This window comes from Salmo salar, chromosome ssa14, assembly GCF_905237065.1.
Source record: "Salmo salar chromosome ssa14, Ssal_v3.1, whole genome shotgun sequence".
NCBI lineage: Eukaryota > Metazoa > Chordata > Actinopteri > Salmoniformes > Salmonidae > Salmo > Salmo salar.
The window spans coordinates 62,029,177-62,040,535 of NC_059455.1; the positions used below are offsets into that span (position 1 = coordinate 62,029,177).

Genomic DNA, 11,359 nt, shown 5'->3' on the forward strand with positions numbered 1-11,359 from the left:
TGCATATGTCCTGTAAGTGTTTTCAATTACAGTAGTAAGCAGGACAGCTTTGAGTGTGGATACCAGCTCTTCTCTGTTGAAGGAACATTCTGCTTCAAAATGAAAACACTTAAGATGAAATCTTTAACAAAATAATTATTTTATTCTTCACTTTCATACATGTAACAGACTGCTTATTTACAGTCATACCATCTTACAAACAACTGACATGTTTATCAGGAAGCATATGACAAAGCAAATATAGCCTGTTACTAAACACAATGATATATTCAGCCATTTTGTCTTAGTCTCGAGGCTGAAGTTTTTCCTAATCATGTTACGCGTCTGCTCAGGAAAAACTCCTGGCCCTCATCTTCATGATCAATACACAAGTGCTTCAGTTTGTGGTAAGGGATTTCCTCAGACTGCCCATGCTTCCCAAGGCTCCCTTGGCACTGCTCTTCAGGAGGACACTGATCTCCTGTCGACAGAATGGGCACTGGAGTGCCAATGCGCAGAGGGCCTCCTCTAGTGCCCCCTGGGTGTGGGGGTCAGGCAGGGTGCTACAGGAGCCCAACATGGCAAGGGTGTGGTTGAGCCAACCCTCCTCCCTGACCAGGGTGATGATCCAGGGCTGGGCCTTCACACAACCTCCCAGGGCCTGCAGACCCAGCCTCCACAGCTCCCCAACCTCCTCCCACCACTCCTCCCAGGCAGGGCTCACCCTAACTGGGCCCGGGCCCGAGCTAGAGTCCAGGGCACCACGGAGGAATCGCAGGGCTGCGGAGATGAACCGCCTCTGGCCTGCTTCAACCGGAGCTGGAACATGGTAGAAGAAATACAAAGACAGGCTTCAATGAATTTAGAGGGAATGTATTAGGCATACATTTATACAATTGCAAAAATTAACAATTCTATTAAGACAGAAATTGTCCTGTTCACTCATCTAAAAACAAAGCCATGTTAACTCACCTTTAGGAGCTGGTTTAAGCCTGCCAATCATGAGCCCCAGAGTACAAAGATTGGCAGCCAGGACCAAGAGGCGGGGTTTGTGCAGGAGAACAGGAAGTGCTTCACTCAACAGTGACTCAAGGCTTCTGAAACAAGGGTCCTTTCTGAGAGACAAGATTGTGCATAAATAAAAGATTTTGTCACACAGGTTATATTGTAATATTATGCATCCCCAATGTGAACTTGCAGTTGGTGAACTATTTACCATTGAGGGGGAGATTCATTTTCATTTCTTTCATAGTCAACACAAAACGACCCCATTTTGCTGTATAAAAATCCATCCCAACTAGTCACCAGTATCTGTAAATGAAACTATGCTATGTGTGTTTTATAGCGTACGTGTGTGCATTACAGTCTCTACAAAACATTCGTTATACAACACATACGTGTGTATTGGGTCTCTGCAAGGGCAGCTGTGTGTAGTGTTTATTATTTTGTACCTGACTCGCTCCGGCTCCGTGACAGTGAAGTTGAGCAGGGCCGAGCAGGCTGTCTCCATACTGGGGTCCCGGGCTAACGCTGCCCCTCCTTTCCCCCGCAGGTCACCCCATCCCTGGGTTAGGAAGGTCACCAGGAGACCTGGGGTGTCCAGGGTGAGTAACACCTTTCTTGGGGCGTCCTCTGCAGAGAGGTGGCACAGAGCTGGGAGGAGATACCTAGAGGGGGGGTGGGGGGGTGGAGGAGAGCAGGAGAGAGGCTGTGGCTTAAGATCCTGTTTTCAAAATGCAGTCAACTCCTGATAAATGCACACAGCTTGGGACTGTCAGCAGAACCTGCACTAAACCCAGCATGCAGTTACCTGGAGCAATCTTTTAAAGAATTCAATTGGGACTGGAATCAGAGTCAACCTACCTTACAGCATCTTTTCCTGTCCAAGCCCCTCCCTGTGAGCAGTCCCCTACAGACATCTCCGACATCCAATTGGAAAGACCCTGGTCCTGACTCTCTCCCTGCAGATGGCTTCTGGCATAGCCCATCAGAAAGGGCAAGAGGGCAGTCACTTCTTCCTTGAGACAGGAAGTCTCTTCGGCGAGCCAGGCGCAGAGGGAACGGAATGTGGCGAAAATGAAGGGGTCGCCGTAACGACTCGGATCAACCTGGAGAAAAATACTTAAAAGTTAGTTTCAGAGTCAGCCTTCTCTTACAGGAGTACTCTTTGAGCAAAGCTCAAAGTGTGATAAGTTAAACACTACTATATTGGATAAATCCATTTGAATTCAATCACTTTTTGACAGCACCCCTTTTGATTTGAACGAAGCCTTCAATATATTTCCCCATTGTAGGAGGGCTCAGAAAGTGACTTTTTGGACCCGAATGTCAAAACGTAAACATGTTCAAAGTTAACCCATTTTGCATACCCCACCATACCATGAGGCATCCATGTCTTCATCACTGGAAAATATAGCCCTTTGCACTTCTACCCGTAAACGGGTTGAAAATTGAAGATTTTGAGACTGATAAGCGCCTAAATTGGAACGCAGTGGCTGTACAGTTAAATGCTATACATGAGTATCAGAGCTCAGGGTCTCCGCTCCACAGCTCTGTATGGGTTTTGACTGACAGTCGTTCTGAACTTGACCACCGCGTGCAACAAGAAGTTGGCCACATCCCTCCCACTAATTTGGCAACTTTTACACATCTTTGGTTGTCCGAGTGAAGGAAATGCTGCAAATTACGAGGACTCGATGTATTGTGAAAAATGAGATGCTGAGGATTCGAACAAATATTGCTTTGATGTCATACAAGCAAGCCAATCGCCCGTGAGTCCAAATGTGCACTTCACATTTCCATATCATAAAACTCATGTAATATAGAGTGTCAACGTTTATGATCACTAAGTTTGATGTACAGTTACAAGATGACATGGCGTTATACCCTGGGTTGTCCTGAACAGAAGGTTGTATTGTGAAGAAAATTTGTGAAGAAAATTTGCCGCGGACCACGCATCAGAACGCACTCATCTTTCCATTCTATGCGCACCAAAATTACCATCTGCTTCGCTGAATTGCCTCGTGAAAGCCTGATACTATAAGATTATAAAATACAATTTAGCTAGTCATGTTGGAAATAGAACAAGCTTTCAAATTATGCCCACCTGACCCAGAATGACATTTATTATGGACCGTTTTTGGATTGCGTAAACAGTACTTGTGTGAAGGCAGGGGAATGCAATGCTGTATTCCAAACAAAACTACAAGTGTACTTGCTCTAGTTCCTCAACGGCACAGCTAGAAGAGCTAAAAAGAAACACCTTATAGTTGAAGACTCTTCGAGTCATATAAAACACATTGAAATTACTTAGGAACTGTGCACACTTAGGTGTGTGGCCACTTGGAAACACCAGTTAGACCTCACTCAAACCTTTGGAAGTGTAAGCTAGCTAAATTGCCATAAATGTTTAATGCTTTTCAACCTGTCCCCAAATTAATATAATTGATTCAGAGTTTGTTTTGATATTTTAACCTGCGTGTAGTGATTGCGTTTGGTGTGGGGGACAAAATAAATTTATGCACGATGGCGCGCAGCTGGTTTGGGTTCCGTGTTAGGTTGCACCCATCCCAAATTTTCCTAGAATATTCTTATCATGTTACTGAATGTATTTCCAGATTTAGTTAAAGATATTAGGTAAAGAACGGTAAAATGCACATAAAAATCAACAGTGTAATATTTGGATTCACTAGTGTCAGGTGAACTGTTGTGTCCTCACCTTTTGTCTAATACTTTTCCCATAACCTCCAAACTGGTCCCTTTTAATTGCTACCATGGGTATGAATATGCTTTCTACATTTCTTCTTCAAGAAACATTTCAATTTAGCCCTATCCATAAAGTGTAAGAGGTAAAAAAAAAAAAAAAAAGATCAAATACAATTTTAAAAAAAAGGTAACTTAAAACCTCTTGACGCGCTGATCCCGTATTCGGGATCAACATCCAGCGAAAAATCAGAGCGCCATATTCATAACCAAATCTAATAATTCCTGTTTCTCAAACATAGGACTATTTTACACCGTTTTATAGATACACTTCTCCTGAATCGAACCACGTTGTCCGATTTCAAAAAGGCTTTACAGCGAAAGCAAAACATTACATTGGAGAGTACATCGTCAAAATAGCCACACCGCCATTTTCCGACCAACCACATGCATCACAAATAACCAAAACACAGCTAAATGAAGCACTAACCTTTGACAATCATCAGATGACACTCCTAGGACATCATGTTACACAATACATGCATTATTTTGTTCGATAAAGTTCATATTTATATATAAAACAGCATTTTACATCGGCGCGTGATGTTCAGAAAATATTTTCCCTCAAATGCATCCGGTGAATCAGCGCTACAATTGACTAAATTACTATTCGAAAACATTTTTAAAATGTAATATTGTCATTCAAAGAATTATAGATGAACATCTCGTGAATGCAACCGCATTGCCAGATTTAAAAATAACTTTACTGGGAAATCACACTTTGCAATAAACGAGGTGCTATGCTCAGAAAAATAGGCTAGGCGATACAGGTTAGCGCCATCTTGGAACCATCTAAAATCAAATATACTATTGTAAATATTCCCTTACCTTTGATTATCTTCATCAGAAGGCACTTCCAGGAATCCCAGGTCCACAACAAATGTAGTTTTGTTCGAAAAAGTTAATAAATTATGTCCCAATAGCTCCTTCTTGTTAGCGCGTTCCGAAGGCTACTCAAAATGTACTGAAGCGCGCGGGACTTGTCGTCACGAATGTGCAAAAAATATATATTTACGTTCGTTCAAACATGTCAAACGTTGTATAACATAAATCTTTAGGGCCTTTTTCAATCAGAGCTTCAATAATATTCAAGGCGGACGATTGCATTGTCTTACTAAACGTTTCGGAAGGGGAGGCTACCCATGGGCGCCCGCGTCATAGTAGTAATGGCCCTCCCCCTATGACCAACTTTCCAGGCCTCTCGTTCGGTCAGTTTCTACCGGAGAAGACTCAAACCACTTTGTAAAGACTGTTGACATCTAGTGGAAGCCTTAGGAAGTGCTCAATGAATCCTAACTCACGGTGTGTTTCATAGGCAAAGACTTGAAAGTGATTCCACAAATCAGATTTCCACTTCCTGTTAGGATCTGTCTCGGGGTTTTGACTGCCATATGAGTTCTGTTATACTCACAGACACCATTCAAACAGTTTTAGAAACTTTAGGGTGTTTTCTATCCAAATCTACTAATTATATGCATATCCTAGCTTCTGAGTTTGAGTAGGAGGCCGTTTAAAATTGGCACGTATTTTTTTTTCAAAATTCGCTATAGCGCCACCTGTCCTTAACGTGCATCAAGAGGTTAAAAATGTCAATCATCCCAAAATATATATTCGCATAGACCCTATTTTACATTATCTGAGGTTCTTGTTTTGATCCCGCCATCAGTTGAGACACAAATCCTCCAATTCTGTAAAGCAGCGTCTAAGCTACAACGTGAGTATATATATTAAAAAAAAGAGTTCACCCATATTTTGATAATTACCATTAAAATAATTAAAAAATATATATAAAACATTTTTCTAGATATTTTAGAATAGTTTGACAACCCTTTTTGTGAGCTTTTAAATTATATCAAACTCAACCGTTTAGCTTTTCCAGTGATGAAGACGTAATGGTAGGGTGGGTATGCAAAATGGCTCAACTTCGAGCACCTCTATCTTCTGAAAGTTTTGGCATTCAGGTGACCACTTCTTCCATGGGCAAAAATGTATTGAAAGTTATGCTTAAAACAAAAGGGATGTTGTCAAAAAGCACTTGAAATCAAATGGGTTTACCCTATTGTGAATTTTGTGTGTCTGTGCTTTGTACTGTCCACGACACACAGTTATCTTGTGGGAAACATGATTTGAATTTAACTCCACCTACACTTTCTTACAGACACTCTGGCTGGTGTGTATAATGAGTATGAATGCATCTTCTTTTCCTCGTTCTCTTACCTGCTGCAGGTGATAGATGACTGCCGAGAAGGCCTCCTCCAGAACCCGGAGAACCTGCCTGCTCTGCTGCAGACTGAGCCCAGTGATGGCAGTCTGTGGCTGGGCATCGCTCTGCTGGGCGACTCCCTGGCTGCTGCAGGCCTGCTCCATGGCCGCTTCCATGATGCGGTAGCAGGCAGTGAGTGTCTGCTGCAGCTGGGGGCTCAGCTCTGTATCGGGGGGCTCCTCCAGGCCCATCCTCACCTCCACACAGGCCCGGTTCACCAGCAGGCAACAGAACTTAGGTGGCCCCACAGGCTCCCAGCCACACAGGTCCAACAGGCAGGCGGAGAGGACTAACACAGGGCCTAATTGACCTGGGGTCAGCTTGGCCTGCAGCATGGGCCTCAGGGCCGCCCACAGACTGACCACAGTTGGCGTTAGGTCAGTGTCCTTTGGTGTTCCACCTGGCGAGGGCAGGAACTGCGGAACCAGGGCACACATATCGAGCTGGGTGAGGCCAGTGGCTTGGCAGAAGTCTTGGGAGACTCTGGCCAGGAGAGAGAGGAGTTCGGCTGGGTGCTTACTCCAGGCTCTCTCTTTAGTTTTGCCTGAGAGCAGGGCACCAAGAAGAGGTAGTCCTTTTTCATGGCTCAGTGTCTGTTTCTGCTCCAAGGCCCGACAAAGAGCTGGGACAGCACCCCTGGCCAGGAGCTGATCTGGGCCCCGGGGTAAAGCACACACTGTAATCAGAACCTGGTAACAGTCTGTAGTCAAGGCCTCATCCAGTTTGACTGTTGAATGGGAAGTTGGAGCTCCATTTTCTGCAGTACCTTCTTCAGAGCCTGTAGGGCTCGTCGCATCCTGAGATGGTGCTTTGAATCCCGCAGTGTCCTGGACAGGCTCTTTGGTAGTGTTCGTGCTCTGTGATGACTGTTCATCTTCAGCCTGGCTTGGCTGGTCTGGTTCCATCCCTTGTCTAGCCTGGTGCTTGGCTTGTTTCTGCGGGCTCCATTTGGGCCCATCGGCCAGCAGCCCTAGCAGTAGAGGGATGGTGGTAAGGAGCTGTGGGTGGGCGGCCATGTCTGGGTCTGTGCTGAGGGCAGCCAGCAGAGCTGTGCCCAGAGACAGAAGCTCCTCTGGGGGCAAGCCGGAGGCGTCACTCCCCCGGACCGCAGTCACCAGCAGGCGAGCTGGAAGACTTAGCCCCACCGCCTCAAAGATGCGCCGCAGCGTCGCACTGTCAAGCTGGCCTGCTGGACACAATCGTGTAATCTACAGAACAGAAAGTGAAGGATGGAGAATATATATTTTTTTAACCCACCATACCAGATTAATTAGAATTACTACAGGTCAGAGATAAGGTAGACTGGTGACACTCTTACCAGGAGGAGTGCAGCGAGTGTGTGGCTGTCGTTTTTGGCGTGGGTGAGTGTGTGTAGACAGCGCTCCAGGACCTCGCGCTGGGCAGCAGACAAGCCATCTATCGCCAGTGGAGCTCCCTCTCCTTCCTCACTGCCTGTGTGTTCGCCACTGGAATCACTCTCAGAGCTCACAATAAATGTACCCTCAGCCATTGCTAATGCCATCCTGTAAACACATTATACATATCAGTGGTGAAAATGAGTGAGACAGAGATCCAGACAATGCCCCATCCCCACAACAAATTGAGGTAGGAAGACGTCAGCCTGTTCACATCCTGTACATTGGATTAGTGAGCAAAAATAAACCACTGCCTTTGTTTTGTCAAGCGCTAACCTCAAATTAGTCCTTTTGGAAGTTTTTCCCTTGGTAAGCTATTCTCATGATTTTTGTCATTGTTGTGGAGCACCACTCCTTTCCTTTGTTTGCTGAAGTGCGAAGGCCCACCTGAACTCTTATATTATGAAATAAGTCTTGTTGTGCATTGAATTATGTTCATGTTAGCTGTGTAGCTAGCTAGCCTAACTATCCCAAGATGTACTCTTAATAGGTAGACCAAACCAGTTTTGGTGATTTCTGGTATTTCATCAAAATAAATCAACACATTTTTGAACTCATTCAAAAGTTTTTACCTGATTAAGTACAATACCATTGGAAAAATCATGTTTAAAGTTCAATTTATATTCCTAAAACGTAAGTTGAAAAGGATGCTGTCGCTGCTTCCTGTTGACAAGACATTTGTGATATATTGAAGACAAACATAAAATGTACTATCTGCACATACATGTGCAACAATAGTAATCCTATTACTTGTAGTTTTTATAAACTGCACATGCACCAAAAAAACCCTATGGCAATAAACCACTTATCGATTAGGGGGGAAAAAAATAAAAATAAGGTTGTACGTGCTGATGAAACTAACACCTAAAAAACCCACATTATTCTTTATTAGGATCCCCGTTAGCCGACAACTAGTCTTACACATAACCAAAAGGACTTCACATTAAAAAACATTAACATGTAGTGTGTGTTTGCATTGATCAGTTACACATACATGTCAGTACATACACACAAAAAGTAGGTCAAACGGGGGAGAGGCGTTGTGACGGGAGGTCTTGCTTTATTGGTGTTTTTTTTTTATAAAACAGGTTTGCTGTTCACTTGCACTATATGACATGGAAGAGAGTTCCATGCAACCAACTGTACGTTACCTTGAATTTGTTCTGGGCCTGGGGACTGTGAAAAGACCCCTGGTGGCATATCTGGTGGAGTAAGTATGTGTTAGTGTTGTGTGTAAGGTGACTATGCAAACAACTTGGAATTTCCAACACTATGTTTCTTTTCAAACAAGAAGAACCCTGTCAGTCTTTCCTCAACTCTTAGCCAAGAGAGACTGACATGCACATGATTAATATTAGCCCTCTGATTACAGTGAAGAGCAAAACGTGCTGCTCTGTTCTGGGACAGCTGCAGCTTAACTAGGTCCTTCTTTGCAGCACTTGACCATGTGATTGGACAATAATCAAGACCAGATAAAACTAGAGCATGCAGTACTTCCTTTGTGGAGTGAAACTGGAGATATTTTTTACATGACTGGTTAGAGAACAACCTGCAGAAGACAGTCAGCTACATTTTGGAGTGATACATTTTGAGGGTCACCAAAACAGAAACGCAACACTTGTCTATTACTCATGTCGATATCACGTTGATGCGCTGCATTTTGAATCAAATCGGTCGCTAACGCGGTAAGTGTAATGCAACACTTTTTTGTTAATCACGTCGATATCACGCTGAAATCAAACGCTTTGGATGTAGCGCTGTTTACACTAACACTATTCAAAGGCCACACGGAAACTTGGAACAACCTATACACGGTTGGTTAGATGAGAAATTGTAGGAGGCTTATCTATATTTTGGAATGTCAGATATTGATTTCGGGAGGCTGCCACCACAGAAAAGGAACAGACCAGTTTTTCTGTTAGTTAAATTAAATAAATAACGACGCAGCATAGGATAAAAGTGACAACGGTTGGCTGCTATTTTAGTGATAGCTGGACAGTTGAATTCATGTATTGGTGTGCGGCAAGCGACTTTTATAGAAACAAGCCCCAAATTTTCCGTGCCATTTCCTTAACTCCGCGTTCAAAGTCCTGCGCATCCCAGTGGGTGTGACACATCAACAGTACAAAACCAAAGATGTGTATCTGTTTTAAGCAATCGATCTCATGTCATCGTGATGGCTATACAGTTTTATACTAATATCACCAACCTGAGGTATAAAGGATGTAATTCCACTCAAATTTTACAGGGTGTAAAGTAGTAACAAACTGTCCACATTAGGGAAATTAGAGCAATATAGAAGAATATAATATGGCAAAAATAATTCTACATGTCAATTTAAGGTGATAGTATGTTACCCACTCAAACTATTGCAACAATGACATTTCTCACTCATAACCAATTAAGAGTTTTAAAAAGCTCTCAAACAATTTAGCTCAGCGCTCTAGACCAGTGTTTCCCAAATTTGATCCTGGAATCAGCTGTGTAGTGCTAGTGCAAAAACCAAAACGTGCACCCAGGGTGTGCCCCAGGACCGAGCTTGGGAAACCCTGCTCTAGACTAAAGCCTCCAGTGTCTGTGCAGCAGCCTGGAAGTTTGGCATCCCTACTCTTAAGGAGCCTTGTTATTTGCAGAGGTAGACTGGCTCTAACAGCAAAATACTCCATCTAAACATGAATCGATTCTCAATTACGATACGGTTCCAAAAACAAAGCCCTTTTCTGGGCGGCAGGGTAGCCTAGTGGTTAGAGCGTTGGACTAGTAACCAAAAGGTTGCAAGTTCAAATCCCCGAGCTGACAAGGTACAAATCTGTCGTTCTGCCCCTGAACAGGCACTGTTCCTAGGCCGTCATTGAAATTAAGAATTTGTTCTTAAATGACTTGCCTAGTTAAATAAAAGGTAAAATAAAAATATCACAAACTATTTCACAAAAGCAAAATACACACTGTTTTAACCAGCTTTATCAGTTGCAGCTGACAGTATTTTTCAGTGACAACACGTTTCTGGCGACCTTCTACACATTCGTGTTCGGAGCCGCTGTAACATAGAAATATGGCCATGTGGGAACACGAACCTGGCCTAACCCTATAAAAAAGGTGAGCGCCAATTTAACATTTTATTTTTAGGAAAAAATTTATCGCTCATATGAAAGATATGGTCCTTATTCCTTCCTAAACCGTACCATATGTTCAGACCGAGCGAACAGAAGACACCTTCATCCAATGGCTCTTGTGGAACTGAGAGTGATGTTCAAGGGCTAGGCTAACTCAAATTAGTAAGCTTTCCAAAGTGTTGTGGCTAATGAACTCATATCGTTTACGTTAAGCGTACATATATTTTAGCATTTTCTCTGACATACATTGAAAACTACTGTGATAAAATAATTAGTCGAAGTAGCTACAAACATACTCACATTTAGGCTAGCTGCGTTCTTTATTTGTTCATTCAACTTTCAGCGCTGCACAAGAGAATGAGATCCACGAAAGTAAGCTGTCAAAATAAGAGATGGTTACAACAACCAATCAACGTGATCAACAAATTATTATCGGCCAATCATGAGGAGGTTCTTTGACATGTAAGGACGCCATTTTGGTTGGTGTCCCGTTCTCGGGAACGTTTATATTTTGGTTGGCAAAGCAAAATATTGGCACATTCTTTCAATGCTCTTTGATAATGTTGTGTTTTGTCATAGTAATAAAAGTTACTCCAAAAGATTGCAATTACTTGGCTGCGTGAGACGGACGTGATTGGATTAATCGTGTTTAGGTTTATATTAAGTCGCAAACTGCGCAAGCAAGACCTCTCAGAAGCCAGTTTTTGTGAACTATATTGAACAAAAATACAAACGCAACAATTTCAAAGATTTTACATTGTTACAGTTCATATAAGGAAATCACTCAATTGAAATAAATAAATTAGGCTCTAATCTATGGATTTCAC

General features: G+C 43.0%; 1 protein-coding gene across 2 annotated transcripts; it reads right to left on the minus strand.

Moving 5' to 3' along the window:
• Positions 1-120: 120 nt before the first annotated feature.
• ncdn (neurochondrin) lies at positions 121-10,937 on the minus strand. 2 transcript variants are annotated; one of them, XM_045694634.1, is made up of 8 exons: positions 10,833-10,929; positions 8,571-8,621; positions 7,323-7,527; positions 5,959-7,212; positions 1,843-2,087; positions 1,431-1,646; positions 952-1,094; positions 121-798 (listed from the first exon to the last, which is right to left on the minus strand). In XM_045694634.1, the coding sequence occupies exons 3-8, from the start codon at positions 7,524-7,526 to the stop codon at positions 377-379; spliced, it is 2,484 nt and encodes an 827-aa protein (XP_045550590.1). In that variant the 5' UTR covers position 7,527; positions 8,571-8,621; positions 10,833-10,929; the 3' UTR covers positions 121-376. The 2 variants fall into 2 exon arrangements, with proteins under 2 accessions (XP_045550590.1, XP_013997416.1); XM_014141941.2 differs by lacking the exon at positions 8,571-8,621 and having other exon boundaries at positions 10,833-10,937.
• Positions 10,938-11,359: the final 422 nt, after the last annotated feature.